General features: G+C 50.2%; 3 protein-coding genes across 3 annotated transcripts; 2 read left to right on the top strand and 1 right to left on the bottom strand.

Annotated features, from left to right (window-relative positions):
• Positions 1–5,242: 5,242 nt before the first annotated feature.
• LOC128271133 (uncharacterized) lies at positions 5,243–11,433 on the top strand. The gene is made up of 4 exons (XM_053008571.1): positions 5,243–5,303; positions 10,268–10,353; positions 10,991–11,117; positions 11,183–11,433. The coding sequence occupies exons 1-4, from the start codon at positions 5,243–5,245 to the stop codon at positions 11,431–11,433; spliced, it is 525 nt and encodes a 174-aa protein (XP_052864531.1).
• Positions 11,434–13,807: 2,374 nt separating this feature from the next.
• Positions 13,808–14,527, top strand: LOC128271132 (uncharacterized). Its single transcript, XM_053008570.1, has 3 exons — positions 13,808–13,871; positions 13,988–14,272; positions 14,331–14,527. The coding sequence occupies exons 1-3, from the start codon at positions 13,808–13,810 to the stop codon at positions 14,525–14,527; spliced, it is 546 nt and encodes a 181-aa protein (XP_052864530.1).
• Positions 14,528–16,320: 1,793 nt separating this feature from the next.
• Positions 16,321–16,986, bottom strand: LOC128271131 (uncharacterized). The gene has a single exon (XM_053008569.1). It carries the CDS (start codon positions 16,984–16,986, stop codon positions 16,321–16,323), a length of 666 nt encoding a protein of 221 aa, XP_052864529.1.
• Positions 16,987–18,266: the final 1,280 nt, after the last annotated feature.

Raw genomic sequence — 18,266 nt, 5'->3', positions numbered from 1 at the left:
GTCGTCCATCACTTTGCTCGTGAATGCTTTGTGCAGAATAAATTTAAAAAATCGGCTTGGAGAGCCACGCGTCCGTCATGGTTCCGTCGCATTTCGAGATGAAAGATCACGAAACAAGATCCGTTATTCTGGGCTCTTCCTGGCGCAAAAAAAAACGGAACGAAAGGCAGGAAGCGTGATGAAAAGAAATTTGCATGATGGAAAAATTCAATTTTCAATCATTTCGGCTACGGAAATGCATTTGCAAAAGAGGATGCTGGCCGCAGAGAAAACGAAGACGGAGAAACATTCCCGGGAGGACCGGGCGGAAGAATGTTGCAGCACAAATTGCGCGAATCCAGCAAAAAACTGACGTCAGAGACTAAGCCAAACACGGCCGAATCCACGCAGCACGTCATATTCAGAGGGGCAGATCAATACTCTGGCCAGTTTCGGTGAAGACAGCACCGCCAGGACGAGGATCCTATGCTATTTACATTCTCATTACTCTATGTACACACGAGCGGCTTGCATTCCGTTCCGTGCAGAATGTGGCCATGGGCAACGCTTCGGTCGGTTCGCCATCAGGGTTTCCTCAGCAGGCTGGGGCCGGAACGTAACCGTGGAACCATCATCATTAGTCGCCCACCGCAAATGGAGTAGCGACTCGGAGCGAGTTTTTATTTTATCTCTCCACGATTCGATGCCGATTGCGGCGCCGATAGCGACGCCGATTGCGGTGGTTTAAATTGAACTAATCGAACTCCGTGGGGCTGCTTCTGATGTGAGTCACAACGGTGCTTTCCTCCATTTCCTCGGAATGGCGGTTTCTTTTATCGGTTCCTGGCACTTTTATCGGCACTAAGAACATGATTCACTACCATAACGGTGCGGAACCATGCGCGATGCGTGTTTGTTGAGTGTTTGCCATTTTCGCGGATACCCACGTTTGCAGTATTTATGACGCCGCGTTTTTCGCCGATCCGTTTCGCTTGCCCACTCGAGCCCGAGCCCGGTTCGTTAGCGCCAAAGATCGTTTAGCGATTTAATCGCCTCGCGTTCGGCCGAAAAAAAATCACAGACCCAACGCTCCAACGCAGAGATCAATTCTATTAACCGAGGTTTTACATTTATCCACATTTTCATCCCTCGGCCCCGACCTCGGCAAATAAATCCTGAACGGCGTAACCAAATTGATTGTCTGTTTCTTGTGCCCTTCGTATCAAAATGGCTACCAGTTTAACCGTTCTAGGTCGATACATATTCATGACTTCTTTTAGCGCCATGACTCGGTTCGCAAGCCGGATCCTTTCTCGGGAGGAAATGAAAGCAATCCTACGGCACGCTACGCCACGAATGGGGCGCTCTAGCTTGCGCCAAATGCGCCCTTGATTATTCAATTGGGGAAACGATCTCATCAACTTGTCGCATAAATCACCTCCACTTTCAGGTGGCGCAATGCTTTATTAACCACGAAACCGCAGCGTTCGGATAAGCTTTTGCACGGCGAGGGCCACTAAATGAAATCCGAAATCCAGCTTTAAGAAGTTGGTCCTTCCGGGAGTGGCAACTGCCCCCGGGAGTCAGTATCTGCGCGTGAACCTTTGCACCACCAGGCCACGCCACGTGACCCACTGTTGAATTACGACCGAGTTGGGTCCGGGATTGGGGCGACATATCTGGAGCACTATCTGGGGCGCCGACCCGCTAAAGGGGAACGCATTGTTGAGGCCTTTTGGGACCCGTTACCCGCTTTCAGCGAGACCGTTACGACCCGCAAATTTCTTCTGGTCACGCGATCTCTCCCAAGCCTATACCACCCCCTTTCCCAGTACACGTCTCAAGGTGTCCGGGAGCGATAAGAGAACGATTACCCTTCGAAACTCCATCGGTCCGTGGCAGAGTTGTGGAAATGCTAATGGCACCCCCCGACCGGTTCGGTATAGATGTCAAGGGAAAGGTTCTATTTTTAGGGACCCAGATGCCGATGGAAATCAGGTACACTAGGCGCGGGTCGGGGCACTAGGGCAAAGTTCAACTTCTTCCCTCGGCGCTCGGAGGAAGTCCAAAGTGTAATGAACGACTTATGGCACATCATTTCTGCAACGCACGAAAATGTTGAGGTTTCCTGCGAGGCAGACTATGTGCGTACGGTGCAAAGTTCTTGGGCCCCTTGCTAGGCCACAGCACATTGTTGCAAACTGTTACACAAGACAAACAGGGCTTCGCCGAGACGGCAGGATGACGGCATGATTAGTACAGGTCATGGCACGCCAATCGGCGTCCCGGTGAATGAATGCATATCGATCACTGTTGCTGCTGGTTGCCACCACGTCCTGAACAATGAAGACTTTCCAAAGCAGCTTAGTCAAGAGTGTGCAAAGTTTTACAAAATCCTACAAAAGCTTTGTTTACTCCGACCACACTGATAACGACGCCAAGCATCGATGGAATGGAGTCATTTGACTTGAATCATCACCCGGCATTGACCAGCGGAGCATCTACGGATTACTCACCGCGAGGCCGAAGTTCCGCACCGCTCCGCACCGCCCAATACCGATTACGACGAGCGCAATCAGGTGATTAAAATCATAAATCTTGTTAGAAGTCAACATTGACTTTGATTGAGCGAGTTCGAGCTCGGCACCACCGCCCGGAACTGGTCGATGAAAGACCGGACTTTCGTACGGAATGTTAACGCGGAACGAAACGGCAGCTCACGCACGTTTCATCACCCGCTTTCCGCACGCCATTCTACTTAATACACTCCATTCTCCGATATTATTTCCGATTATGTCGTCCGAGTTATGGCGCCCCCGTGAGAGGCCTCCCTTCGTGCTACGAGCCCTTGACGAAGGTGTGTCTAACGGGGTCCGGCCGTCGTAGCAGCACACCACGGCAGGGAAAGACTGCTTTTCGTACCACGGACCGGAACCGGCGTTGACCATTTTGAACCTCTGGCTCTGGGTGCAATCAAACCCCAATCAGGTGTGAAATGGACAGGCGGCAGTGACAGGACCCCGGTGGGATACCATTCTTTATCTGTCCACCCGGTGACATGGGCATGACTGTCCGTTATGAGTCCGCAGTTCATGCAACGAGCGACCGTGCTGTGCTACAAACTGGCACTTTGTCCACTGAAAGTTCCTTCCAGCGATGTACTTTCTTGTGTCGTGTGGCACAAGGAAAACATAGTTCATTTATTTTGCATACTTTCAGGAGTATTTCTAATGGTACGGACACTGCTCGATGCAGATTGTCTAACTTTAGGGGTAATTTTTAATGGGAATAAGCCGCCTCTTCCATAATACGTTTTCTCACAGTTCATCTGGAGCTGTTGCATTTCAAATATCAGAAGTAAGCATCTTCAAAATGGCCGTACTTTCCCGGAACGCCCATTGCTAGAGGCTGTAAATCAGTCTCACCATCATCATCAACATCAGCAGCAGCATCATCTCATTTCGCGCCATTCCCCCAAAGCCCGTGCTGTGGCCGTTACCGGACACGTTTTGCGAAAGGGTTCCTCCTGACTTTTTAGCCCTCCATTTTTCGCCAACTAGCGCCGCCAACGATTGTAAACTGCACACGTTGGTCGCTTGCAGGGACGTGACTATGGAGCCTGCAGCCTTCATTTTGCTCCGTTGGCAGTAACATTCCGTTGAAAGCGATTGCGTTACATAACCTACAGCAACGCGCGGAGAACATCGCGAATCCGAGACATCGCGCTTCCACCGGCTCCGGAAGCGACTGCGACGACCGGACAGAATGTCTTTGGTGTGGCTGCCTGCCGAGCCGGATTAACCTCGCGGGCTGGGCACCACCGGGGGTAAGCTTGACTCGAGGCGAGCGTATCCCAACCTGCTTCGTTTCAAATTAAAAAGCAATCCATTTGCCATAAATTTTCCAAGCCATTCGAAAAGCCATTCACCAACAACGCGGAACGGGGAAAACGGGAACGAGATTGGATGGCCCCAACCCAACGGTGGCCTTTTGTCGGGACAACACTGGTTCCGATGCTGTAGGAAACTAAAATATAATAAACTACGAATGACGTCCAGAACCAGGTTCGCATTGAAAGTCGATCCGCAGATTTGCCCCGGAATACGTAAGGCACGTAGCGTCTTACTGTCTGCCCGGTTTCGGTTGCACTCGAGAGGACAGATGAGGGCCCTTGGTTCAGTTTATTATACTCACGACAGTTTGGAAAACATTCGTATCTTTATTGTAATCAGTTTGTGTTCGAACTCAAGTGCGTCGGTAGAAATCTCGTCCAACGTCCGGCGGAACGAACTGGCCATTTCAAACCCAAAGTCGGCAAACTAACGCGTTACCAGCGTCGGGTGTTCCGTGTGTGTGTGTTTGAAAACTTCATTCATTATGCTTATTATCGGGCGCCTGTCGGTGTGCTTCTCATGAGGCAAACCACTTCCAACCACTAACCGATGGCTTGAATGGGTTTGCCGAGCGAGCAGAGTTAATTTCTTTCATCAACTAACGCTTTACCGGGAGAAACGGTTTGTCGTAAAAATCCTTATCCTTTTTGCGTTTGGCCTTTCTCGGCCGATCATCGCTCTCCGGGGAACGACTCAGAACGACTCGCTTCGCTCGCCGTTACGTCGCGCGAACATGGCAGCGGAAAATCTGCGGGAAATCGGCTCTCCGTTGGCCTCGGTCCGTTGGGTCCCGTTCGGGTCGGGAAAATTCGGAAAAACACCCGAAGCGAAACGCGAACGCCACCGTTTGTCCAACTCATTTGGGAGGCCCACGTCCAGTCAACATCGGTCGCTCGGTAGCCAAGGAACGGACTCCTGTTTCCTGCCTTTCTTCCCTTCTCACTGTCGCTCTGTGGCGCTCCGAATAATCTGGGCGTACCTAGAAGCTGATCTTGTTTCCCTAATCTTTCTCCCTCCGTAATTGTAATTCACGAGATCACTTCGTAAGTGCTGTGTTGTGGAACGGCGAGCCACATAAACGAAAACGATCGCGTCACGGTGCTAATTGCTAGTTGATCGTAATGCGCGAGCCCTAATGCGTCTGGTTTGCAACGGTCTGTGACACATAAAGCCAGTTCCCTGTAGTGTCTATATAGAGAAAGCGAGAGCAGTGTGGCTAGGCAAGGAATACTAGCTCAAACCAAAAGGAATTACGTGTACCGAGTGGCAGTGCTCCGCCGGAGAAACAGGTCAACCGACCTCAGGAAGTCGCTTGACGTCGCGACCGGAAACACCCTAGCGAAATCGTGTCCAGACGCCCACCAGACGCCATGCACTCGCTCGGTTCGATTTTAATGCAAATTTGCGTGATCGCCGCATCGATACAAAGCGGTTAGTTCAGTGTGTTACAGTACGAATACCTTATTAAACTGCACGGCGGAGAGCAGCGACTGCTGGCACCAGATTGGCGGCGGCCAACGTTTGAGTGTTGTTAGCCTGTTTTTATTTCCAAAAGCAAAAGTTTACTACATTTTCTTCTTTTAGCTAGAGGCTTATAAATGTTGTGAATAAGGCTCTTGGCCATAGTTTAGGATTTTGAGAACGACTTTTTGTGGGACCAAAGAATTGTTGACATAATTAAAAATTTGCAACATGGCAATTGTTCGCCTAAATTTAATGTAATTTTAATTTTTGAATCAACCTTAAGGCACCGATTTATAGGCGCCACAAAAAATAGTGCATCGTCGCAAAAGATCCTCAACATCATGTCGATCATGCCGTGCCTTCCATTTGCAACATGACTCACTCGAACGGACAAACGAGCGGACGCCGCATTCGCGAGTGAGATCATTGGCAGAACCGGAGACCGACCGTGGGTTTTGGTTCATTTTGTGCCCGGCTGTGATGAAAAAACGATATTTTTGGCCTCACCCACAACGGAGCGGTTTTGTTGCATTAAAAAAACGGAGACAAAACATTCCGCATTTTGTGTGTGTGTGTGCTGCCCCTAAATATTGGCCGGCGCCAAAGGAATACCTTAAATCAGGAAACTTCACCTGTCGCAATGCGTTTTGGCCAACGTTAGGTCGTTACGGCTCGTTGGGGCTTTTCGTAAATAATAAAACGGAGAAGATAATTTTTGTCATCTTTAGGTGGGGTTCCTATGGCATAGATGTTGCTTGCTGTCGCTCGAACTAAATCGCTTTAATAAACGCTTTAGTCGAATGAACCCTCTCATTATCCCACAAATGAGGTGATCACTGACATGGCAATATTTGGGCTCCCCAAGGATTGCTCTCGCAGATTGGTTTCGATAACTACTATCGGTGCTTTCCTGGCACGTCAGGTTCGGGGGCGTGCCGTGTACGTGCCTTCATTCGATTCGCTTGGATTAGTTTTGCGCGCACTTGCGGGAACGTCCAATCCTAACGGCAAACCACCGGAGACCGGAGTTTCCATCAAATCATCCCTATCGATTGTCGAGCGACGTCACGGAACGTCGACCCGAAAGATGATAAAGTCTCTGGACACTTTCAATACCTTTCGTGATCTTCGTCCATCGTCCATCGGCAAGAGAACAGTCTCCCGGACGCCGTAGAAAAGTGCAACGGCTTGTCGCTATCCTTTCGCTACTTACTTACTTACAGGTCCTGTGTCCGCCGTCTTATCGGCGCGACAAAAGGGATGAAGTTAAATTTCTCCACTGCTGACGGTTACCCGCTATCGCCTTTACCTGGCGCCAGGAAAGGTTTCCGTCAGCAGCCCGGATGTCGTCGGCCAGGCTTCGCCGCCAAGAGCCTCTGGGCCTGCCCCTCCTCCGTTGCCCTTGCGGGTTCCAGTCCAGTACCTCCCTACAGATCTCGTTTGCACCTCTTCGCAGGGTATGTCCGATCCACCTCCACCTGCGCTCCCGGATTTCAATCTCAATCAGTCGCTGCTGGCATCGACGGTGGAGTTCCTCGTTGGATATCCAACTGTTAGGCCACCATGCCCGAATGATGTATCGCAGGCAGCGGTTGACGAAGACTTGCAGTTTTTGCGTTATTTCTGTGGATACGCACCACGTCTCACAGGCGTATAGCAACACAGATTTAACGTTAGAGTTAAATATCCGGGTTTTGGTGTGCAGAGTGATCTGGTTTGAGCGCCAGATATTTCGAAGACCTGCAAATGCACCCCTGGCCTTCCTGATCCGCATGGCTATATCTTTCTTGGTACCTCCATCAGGCGTTGTCTGGCTACCAAGATATTGAAAGGTTTCCACCTGCTCAACTTGTTGGCTCGCTACTGTGAGGCTGGAGGGGTTGTCAGCGTTCACTACCATTGACTTAGTTTTCGCAACATTCACTGTTAAACCTGCCGCCTTAGAGCAGTTGGTGAGGTCATCAAGTTTGCTCTGCATGTCAGTTCGACGTTGCGAGAGCAAAACAATGTCGTCGGCTAGGTCGAGGTCATTTAGCTGCTCCATCGTTATAGGGTTCCACGGTAGTCCTCGATTAGGTTTGCTGTCAATAGCTCCAGCAAGAATCTCATCCATCACGACAAGGAAGAGTAGCGGCGATAGTATACAGCCCTGTCTCACGCCAGCAGTGACCCTTATGGGGGCGGACAAGACGCCGTTGTGCAATACCTTGCACGAGAACGCCTCATACTGAGCTTCGATGAGATGGACTAGCTTATCTGGAACTCCTCTGCGCCTGAGTGCGCTCCAGATGTTTTCCTGGTTGAGTCGGTCAAAAGCTTTTTCGAAATCAACGAACACCAGTAGGAGGGAGTCCTGGAGCTCGTTGATTTGCTCCAGTATTATGCGGAGCGTTGTGATGTGGTCCACACATGATCGGCCGGCACGGAATCCGGCTTGCTGCCGCCGGAGAGTAGCGTCGATTTTCTTTTGGATCCTATTGAGGATCACTCTGCACAATACTTTTTGTGCAATACAGAGCAGCGTGATGCCGCGCCAGTTACTGCATTCTGTAAGGTCCCCTTTCTTAGGAACCTTCACCAAGATGCCCTGCATCCAGTCCACCGGAAAAGTCGCGGTTTCCCAAATAGTTGTGAATAGCCTATGCATCATCTGGGCTGACAAGGCTGGGTCAGCTTTTAGCATCTCGGCCGGAATGCGGTCTACTCCTGGCGCTCTGTTGGATTTCATACCCTTGACTGCTGCTTCGATTTCTGTCAGTGATGGTGCCTCAGAGTTCACACGGTTGATGCGACGCACTGATGGTATCACTTGCTGCTGATTCTGTTGGTCTGTGACACTCGAGACACGGAGAAGTTCTTCGAAGTGCTCAGTCCAGCGATTAAGTTGGTCTGTTCGGTCAGTCAATAACTGGCCAGCTCTGTCCTTCAGCGGCATTCGAGTATTTGTCCTGACACCACTTAGGCGGCGAGAGATATCGTACAACAAGCGGATATCACCATTGGCGGCGGCGGTTTCTCCCTCTTCGGCTAGGGAGTTGGTCCAAGCTCTCTTGTCCCGTCTACAGGCTTGCTTAACACCTCTCTCCAGTTCGGCGTATTTTTGACGGGCTACGGTCTTAGCCGCTCTGGTTCTCGCTCGCTCAACACTGGCTTTCGCCTCTCTCCGCTCGTCAATCATTCCCCAGGTTACATCCGAGATCCATTCTTTCCGTTCACTGCGCGCCTTGCCGAGGATTTTGTCACTCGTCGTGATGAAGGCGTCCTTGATACCGTTCCATTGCTCTTCGACAGATCCGCCTGGCGACATATCCGCGGCACGGGCTTGAAGTTGATCGACAAAAGCCCTCTTAACCTCCGGGTTCTGCAGCCGACGCACGTCATAGCGGCACCCTACTTTCTCTTCTCGTCGCTGCACACGTGCGACGCGCAGGCGTACCTCGGCGACAACAAGATGGTGATCAGATGCGATATCAGCGCTACGTTTGTTGCGTACATCAAGCAAGCTCCTTCTCCACTTGTGGCTGATGCAGATGTGGTCGATTTGGTTTTCTGTTCGGCCATCGCGAGATACCCACGTGACCTTATGTGCTGGTCGATGGGGAAAGAGCGATCCACCAATCACCATGTTATTATTGCCACAAAACTCTGTGAACAGCTCACCGTTTTCGTTCATTTCTCCTAGGCCGTGGCGCCCCATGACACGCTCAAGGTCCGCGTTATTCGAGCCTATCTTTGCGTTGAAGTCGCCTAGATGGATCTGGATATCCCCTTTTGGGATTTTCTCAACCACGCTGTTCAGCTGACTGTAGAAACTCTCTTTCTCGTGTAGGGCGGCAGCGTCTGTTGGTGCGTAGCACTGGATGACTGTAAGGTTTCTAACCCGCGTTCTGAATCTGGCAACGATGATTCGGTCGCTTATCGGTTCCCACTTCATCAAGGCTGCGTGGGCCCCTGGACTAAGTAGGAATCCAACTCCACGTTCCCGAGGAGCGTTTTCGCCTCGTATGCCAGAGTAGAGCAAAACTTGTCTGGACAATGCCTTGTGCTCACCAGTATTGGGCCAACGGACTTCGCTCAGCCCCAGAATTTCCACTTTAAGTCGGCTAGCCTCCCTCGCTAATTGTGCTAGTTTACCTTGCTGGGCAAGGGTCAGTATGTTCCAAGTTCCAATTCGTGTCCTTGTTTTCATGCTCAGGGTCGTTGCCAATAATCCAGATCGAAATTTTTCTTCATTTTCCGTAACGTAGTGTATTTTCGGGTACAGTAGGTTGTTAGCCTAAGGTCCCTATCCCACGGTGGGGCTGCCACCTTAAAGCGTGTGGGAGCCGCTTGGTTTGTAGTCTCTTAGCGTTACCCAGGGTGCGCCACGCGGAGGCGAACTACAGTCGCACCCCCACCTTTCGCTACGCGAGATGATTTCATCCGGGACCATTACGGTTGATGAAGAACGTTACCGTTCCGTGCCGCCCATTCCGACTGTCCCTTAATTGCAGCTGCAGCTGCTTGCTCCTCTCGTCCCGCCAGGGTGGCCGATGGGACGAAAACGTGCTAATTTGTATTTATGTGTGCCCCCGTTGTGTGGCCGGAGTCGAAAAACACCATGCGCCTCCATCTGAATGGGCGACTGTTGATGAATGAGGCTAAGGCGCGGTCAACGTTTGTCGCTTTGCACCTGAGGCATGTTTCGGTACTAAACTAAATGGAGTCGAAGCCAATGGAATCATTGTGTGAAATTGTAAACGATTAAACTGTTAATGAACTTGATTGTGCTCTTCGTTAAAGCGGAGCGTAATGAATTTATTAACAGTAGCTCAAACAGAGTCTGCCACTGAACGGTACCAAACAATAACAACACAATCTATTGCTTTTCATTCGTCACCCGTTGATTGACCAACCGCCGACCATCCAACCATCCAACTGCCGGTGGGCAGGATTGAGCATCAAATGTTACAACTGCGACTCGACCAGCAATGAAGAATGCATGGACCTGAAAAGCAATTCCGCCATCACCGCTGAGGTAAGCTTCTTGGGGTTCTGCCCTGTTCTGTGTGCGTGTGTGTGTGTACGTAGTGCACTTCAATATTAAATATCAATTAAGCTGCCACACCGGCGAGACGCGGCGAATGATTCAACATTAAGAGACCTCGCCTTTTGTATCACCTGGTGCCGATCCTTGATACTACGCTCCGCCACATAGCATCACACAAACAACGGGCTGGACGGGTCCTTCGCGATGAATGCCGCAACACAGGGCAGCCATATTTATTATTCCCTGACCACCATGAGTGACACGCCCTTGTTACTGTGACCTTAGTTGCACCGACGGCGGACTTAGTGGGCCACAAAAACCACACTCGGGTGTCCTTCAACTTTCAATCGAAACCGAGCCGTGGAATACGCGATTCAACACACAACTCCAGCGCGGGCTGATAAATGGCGGTCGAGCTGGAGTGGACCGCGTTGACGATTTGGCTCGACCATCAACCTATCGCCCGTTGGATTTTTTTAACCTCATTATACCGGCATTAGGTTTGCACAGTAGAGTTGCACACTTTCCGTTTGCGAGTTACGGGCATTCGCTGATATTTTTAGCGCCCCGGGGCAGATTGAAGAGAACATATACTAACGGTGTCTTTCATCCGCTCTTGTTCCAGGTCTGTACTCCGAGCAAAATGGCTTCGACCACCGGGAACTGGCTGGCGGACCTGACGCGTATCGAGTACTTTGGCGGAGCGGAAATCACTGTTCCGATGGTGTGCCAGAAGATTGTCGCAACGAACGGTAAGCCCGCCGGCCTGGTCCCGTACGGAGTGCGTAATTGATCGGTTCCCTTTTCTTTGTTACAGAAAACGGTGACATGATGACGTTCCGTGGCTGCCAGCTGGACGGCGGCAAGACGGACCCGTGCCAGATCGCGTACGGCAAGGCGAAACAGCAGCGTGGAATTAACATCGAGTTCTGTTCCACCTGCAAGGAAGACGGCTGCAATGCGGCTCCCCGTACAGCGGGACGCGTCTCGTTGGGCCTTCTCCTGCTGGGCACCCTGATGGCACTGGCTGGCTCGCTGGCAGTTTCGCGCAAGCAGCAGCTCCTGTAAAAGCCGCTCCCAGCGTAGCGGCTAATTCGAAGACGGGTCGATCGTTCGCGATCGCGACACAAACACCCTCCTGTACATATGATTTATTGGACAAAATAAATCAACTTGCAACGATGCACACGTGGAATCTGCAAACCGCATTTGGCCCCTAGCGCCGTAGCCCCATGATACTAATAATAATCAAACATTTCACTATGAAAAGGCACATAACATAACATGCCATCCCATTCTTAATGTAGCAAACAATGGAAGGGCACGATCCGGCACGCCAGAGTCACGGCGCGTCACCTTACAATGCGGTCGCGACGGGCGAGCTTAGTGCCCCATGATAAGCGGGACATGATTCATTTTTATCTTCTAACCCAATAGGGCAAACAACAACACCGACCGGCGCCGGGTTGAAAGGTCGCACCGCGCATGATGAATTAGCACAGTCAGGCACCAGATACTTCAGCAGAAAAGCACTTGCCAGGAATGGAAGAAAGCGGCCCGACTCTTAGACGGCATAACAGTTAGCTTACCGTTTAGGCATCTGACAATTAATTCGTATGAAAATTGGTAAAAAGAAATCAAATTCACGCATATGCCTTCATTCGATCGTAAACTACTTGTTGGGAAGCATAAGTTATGGTTAAGACGTAAGTTTGGCAACTTTCAACTACAACCCCCCCAGGCGAACGAAGGAGTGACGCATCTAGCATCACTTCGATCGAAGAGGTTAATGAGGAAGATCTTCTTAGAACGTAGCACGGATCGCATTGATTAATTCGAGAAAAACGTAGACAAATAATTACCACAAACGTACGGCTTAGCCACAATTTAGGAAGGATCCATTGTCACACGATCACATAGACAGAAGAGCTTGGCAAAAAGCATCGAGGTAGCCAATAGCAGAGACATTAGAAACACCATACGCACCGATACCGAACTAGCGACACACTCTCAATTATGCTTGTCAATTCCTGTTTTATACAACTCATCCTCACGATACAACTCTACACACCAGTCGCGTTTAGACGGCAATTATGAAACCGAACGTAGCGAATGTAACAACATTCCAAACTCAACACTCAATAGAAACAATGGAATAAAACAAATGAGACTATTGCCGCTTATCCCGAGTATCAGTTGAATGATTTTAGTAACTTATGGTAAGTGCCGGTAAGTCATTATGATCATACACCTTAGTAGTTTTGATCGGTCCTTTAGGAATCGTTTTCATTTTTAAGCAACTGAACGTGAAAAGAAGACCTCATATGTTGGATAAGTGTTGTTACAAACAGCCACACTTGGGCATGACCTTAATATCGCCATTGGAGCAAGTATCCGGGCGGTCACAGCTTTGTGTCACTCACAGGCGTAGACAATCAACATGATTAAATGATCACTCACGTGACCTTTCGCATCAGTTAACACAGCGAACGTGTTGCTTGCCTATTCTGTCGGACTTTTTAAGTGATTCCCGACTAACAAAGGCACAATTACTATCTAATGTTCTTTAAAGGTATTTCCCTTCCTTCCCGGGTTCCCGGTTAGGTGATTCATTGCCCTGAACTCTGTCGCTTACCCCCGGGCAATGTAATGAGCTAATGATAACGAGCCACCGTTTGGCTGGCAAATTGTGTGTACTCTCCGCCGGCAGTGGTTACAGCCAACCGATTAACATACGGTTATCCTTGAACTACTAACACAATTTTGGGGCGCCTGTCACTCACCCGTTCGGCGGTTCGGGTAACTTGGGATCAGAGGATATGCTGTTGCTTCGCCGGATAGCCACCGAGCCGATGTTTTCTAGTTCTCCGTCGGGCAGGATGACTGCATAGAATGATGCAGACGTTTCCCCAGAAAGTGAGTCACTCGCCGAATCGGCACCAATCGACTTCCGAAGGGTAATTAAATATCCATCGATTCCATTACGTGCGACCTTACCCGAAGCTAACGGTGTTAATTTTCCACACACCCGCCAACACCGTTTAAGCGTTTATTGAGGGGCGGGTAAGTTTACGCATTAGATGGCCGCGCGGGGTTCGGTGCGTTCTCGATTACGATTACGGAGCCGATAAGACGAGCCTCGGGAGAAGGTTGGTCAGGGGTCGCGAGCGGGCGGGCGGACGGGCGGTGCGTGGAAAATTAAGCCATCAGGTACCGTGGCGGGGCGGGTCACGGTTTTTGGGTTCCATATAAAAGCCAAGCCACAAGCGGAGGAACGACTTCAGTAGCGTACCATCTTTCGGTCGGTTCCGTTGCGCGTAGTGAAACGAGTCGCCCCCGAGGCCTGAATTACTTGCACCGGCTTGTGGCCACGTGTGCCACGGTTCGTAGGGTGAACTATCAGTGTCAGTGTTGCTAAAAGAAACCCCCTCGAAGCTCCACAATGAACGCGAAATCGGTCGCTTCATGTCTGCTGCTGCTGGTGGTGACTTTGCTAACAAACGAAGGTACGGGAACGCTGTTTGAGGCCGGGTAGTGTCCGTCCGTTCCGTTGATTCGTGGTCAACGATCGATGCTGCCCGCCAAGTGGATTACTAAAAGGATATCTTTCTGTCGCACGCAGCTCACGGGCAGCTCCAGTGCTACGTGTGTGAAAACTGTCCCGACCCGTTCGATAGTTCCGCCCATTCGCGGCAGCGCTGTCCACCGGATGCGGCCACCACAACGACGCTAGCGCCCGGACAGACGACAACCATTATCCTGACCCCGCCGCCACTGCCCGGAGTGGACACGACGACGATCGTGCCACCGACGCCACCGATCGTTCCCAATCCGCCGGTGGTCGGTCGCCGTAGACGTCAGGTGGACAGCAACGCGGACTCGTACCGTTGCTACCGGATCGAGCACCGTAAGTAGCGGACGTTGCCGCTATCGTACGGCAATTACCTTAACCCTCTCTTCGACAGTTGGCATCGTGCGCCGGGGCTGTGCCGCGTTCATTAACAACGCCCAAGACACGTGCCAGTCGGTGAACGGTGGAGTCATTCCGACGGACTGCCACGTGTGCGATTGGGACGGATGCAACGGAAGTGCGGCCGGTCTGCGGGTATCGGTGATGGCGGTGCTACTGGCGGCACTACTCACCACGCTACTGCGGGACTAGAGAGAGAGTGTTCGCCAAAGTGCCACTAGAGTGCAGGATCCGTAGAGGAATACACTACTCACGCCGTCACCATCGTCGAGCTTGCTTCCAGTAAACCTCCGACGAGGTTGGCCGCATGCTATTCATCACCCTTTTTAATTTAGGGTTTTGTGTGCTACACAAAACGTAACATATCGCAAATATGGATAAGACTTAATGTAGGCCTATTTAATGTAGTAGATAAATACAGCCGTCCGGCTGGGCGGCCGTCTGAAAGTGCAATAATGTTCAATGATTAAATAAAACCTATTCTAAACAACTCAAACCGTCGTTTCGTAATCAGCATTTAGGGGGGAGGCCGCGGCGGAAGTACTCGATGACGAATGGCGTGGCGTGGCTGCATAATTACGCGCTACGCTGGCACAGTTTGGTAAGTGCCCCGAACTATGATGGATGCCCTTTCGGAACCGGTTGTGATAACGAGGGACACTGGCATAAACCGAGGTGCAAACAATCGAGGTTTGGATAAACTGGGGCGAGGCCACCCAATCTGCACACCGCACGGCGGAAGTTGATGGATGTGCGACACTGGCGTGGCGGCGATACCGTTGCCGGGTTAAGGTGGCGACTAAAATCTGGTGCCAGTCGTATTTTTTTTCCTATCGCCCCCCTCGGATTTGGTCATGCGTCACTGTGAAATGGATGATGGAAAGCGTCATAAACGGTTAGCCTCTCCTGTGCGGGAGCCCGCTATCTACTTCCGACCGATGTGTTTTCCTAATCGCACGATAAAACCGCCGATATCATTTCGGACACGAGCGTAAACCCCGCGCGCGATAAAGTAAACATGTTTATGGTACCTGCAGCGCACATCCCTCACTTGTTATTCAAAAAACTATCTTATTTCAGGGGACCACTTCAAAGGACGTCTGGTTGGAACAATTCAAACAATCGAGTGCTTTCGGCGAATGAATGTAAAGGACTTGGTTCGGTTCCTTGGTCAACGCGGACGAGTTGCACAATATGACGAAACAATCTGAGCCGGTCTCTCTACGCCGCTCTTTGATGAAACATGTTGAAAGCTTATCGCTTATCGCCAGTGATAGGCAAGCTGATAATGAACTGATATTAATCCCATTAATCCGTTTGCGGTTTTTTAGTTGTCATCGTGTTAACCGATGAGAACACCGACGAGACCTTTCGGTTGTCAGCCGGTCAATCGATCATATTGAACTTGATCGTTTATTGAATAACAATTAAATTTAATTCAATTATCACTAAGCAAACCAAGAATCATGCTCCGTCTGAGCGAGAGAGCGCAAACCCGGAGTTTATTCTGAGGCAGATAAACGGTAAGGCGTGGTCAGCGAGAGAGACAAATATTGTGCGGTTACCCTTTCGCTCTTATCTGCGCGCGATCAGCTACCCGATCGCGTCATGATACCCTGTTACTTTGGCTGGATTTGGACGATTCGTAGGGGTTCGGTTTTCTTTCTGTGCTTGTTGATGATCGATCTTCGTTGCCGCATGCTACCCGATCATGAATCCCTGGTACAATCGCTTGGCAAAATGGAACCGGGCAAAACTCGTTTGAATCGGATCTCGATCTGTTTACGATAAAGACTTTAATGCAACGCAAGACAGAAACTTTTCTCCCGTACATTTCAGCAGCAACACATAAACCATCGATCGCTTATTGTATCTTGTATCGCTTACATTTTCGATATAATTTATTACCAGCAATCAACAAAAAAGCTTCTTATCTACATATCAACATTGTTTTATTGAACCGCCATGTGCTCAATTTGGTCACCCTATTCATTGCACAGCGAATAGCTACAAACTCGGCAACTGAACACTCCGTCGACTGGACCCAACTCGAACCGGCAAACGTCCATGGCGTGTCCTTCGATTTCCGCACAACCGCGCCGGTGAATAAGGTCCTTCGTTTCATCTTGTGCTGCAATAAAAGCTGGTTCATTACTAGGAATCGACCAAGGCCATAGCGGTGGCGTGATGAGAGGCGTACCTTTACTCTGGACCGTCACACAAACGAACCGTTTCTGAGCCATCCTCCGAGCGTCCTTTCCGAACGGATATACGGGCGGTGGCGTGAGAATCGGATACGGTGGCGTTAGCAGTGGATCTCCCCCGCCACCACCCACCAACGGAGGTGGCGTTAGTAGCGGATCTCCCCCGCCACCACCCACCAGTGGAGGTGGTGTTAGGAGTGGATCTCCTCCGCCACCACCCACCAGCGGAGGTGGCGTTAACAAATGCGATGTTGTAAGCATTGGCGTCGTGATTACGTTGGCACGAAAACCACTCAGATCGATCGATCCACTTTCCGCCCCACACTGCACGATCACCGGTTGTTGTTTGGTGCAATCGTCACACGCGAAGCATCGAATGTTGTCGGCACGAACGCCAACTAAACACACCGTCACAAGGGTCACGATTGTCACTCCGCTTAAGCTCATGTTCCGCTTACGTTTAAGGCACTCTTGCTGCACCGAATAGTATCAACCTTCGTTTGGTCGTCTGATAATGAGCTGCCGTTCCTTTTATTCGTAGCGCGTTCTTCCGGCAGCCAAATCGAACCAGATGAAGCCCTCGATTCCACCAATCACCGCGCTGATCGATGAGCCAGCGGACCAGGGTATCTTATCGGTGCCGGATCGGTACTGATTCCGGGTACATGCAAATTGCATCTCGTTTCGGCACCCGTTTTAAATTTGCCTATACGCCGTCTTATCAGTGGGACATGAACCGTGACGTGAAATAGTTCAACATCACATCAGATCGAACACTATCTAAGGGAGAAGCTGATTTTGGCTTATAATTGTTGTTGATCGGTTCTTCTGTATCGCTGACGGACAGTCTGGGGTGTTCGATGAATCAAAGATTGGGCGGTAAAGGAATGCAAATGTAACGGTAAAGGGCGATGATAATTTGACCCACCGGGGGACGGTATGATAATCAGCATCATTTCACTGTGTCACGCACCCAATGTGACACTCATGACGCAGTAACGAGCGCGCGGCTATCAATGATAAATCACACATCTACAGATAGTGCAAGCATCCGGATTCATTGCGAAAATATCTGGATCTTTGCGGGTATCTTGAATTTCTGTTTGGTACACTGTTATGACACAGCAGGTCGTTGCAGGGCTTACAGAAACACGGTAAACCAGGAAAGCTAAAGCAATCTATAGGCATATGGTCGCTCCAATAAAATCCAGATTAAATCGTCAATCGGCGGAGGTTGAGGACAACGGATGTGCCTCTACCAACTGAATCGGATTGATAAGACCCTCGGCCTAGGACTGGAAACTCCACATTCGTTCCTGTATTACGCTCTAATTAGATTGGTAAGCAATGGATCGTTATCTATTAAGCTAGCTTAATATCGAGCACGTTTGAAGTGAGCCACCTGGTCTACCAGGCGCCTCCATTGAACTCCTCTCATGATGTTAAACAATTTTCATGACTTATAAAATGCGCCATCTTCACCGTGCCAGACGCGATGTCTGAAGACAGTAAAGCCCACAATCCTGGGACTCAACGACAACCTCGTTGTATCGTTTCTCTGTTGCATAATTTCTCAAACCACTACTTACTCGTTTCTCAACATAACAAAAAAGGGCATTTCATTTATTACAAAGTTCAGATTCAATTCAGTTTATTTTTTTCACCGGAATTGTGAGACTGCTTTCGAAAAACGGTTCAAACAATTCATGAACATGTAATATGGCGAT

Source organism: Anopheles cruzii, chromosome 3 (assembly GCF_943734635.1).
Source record: "Anopheles cruzii chromosome 3, idAnoCruzAS_RS32_06, whole genome shotgun sequence".
NCBI lineage: Eukaryota > Metazoa > Arthropoda > Insecta > Diptera > Culicidae > Anopheles > Anopheles cruzii.
This window is presented reverse-complemented; position numbering and strand designations above follow the sequence as displayed.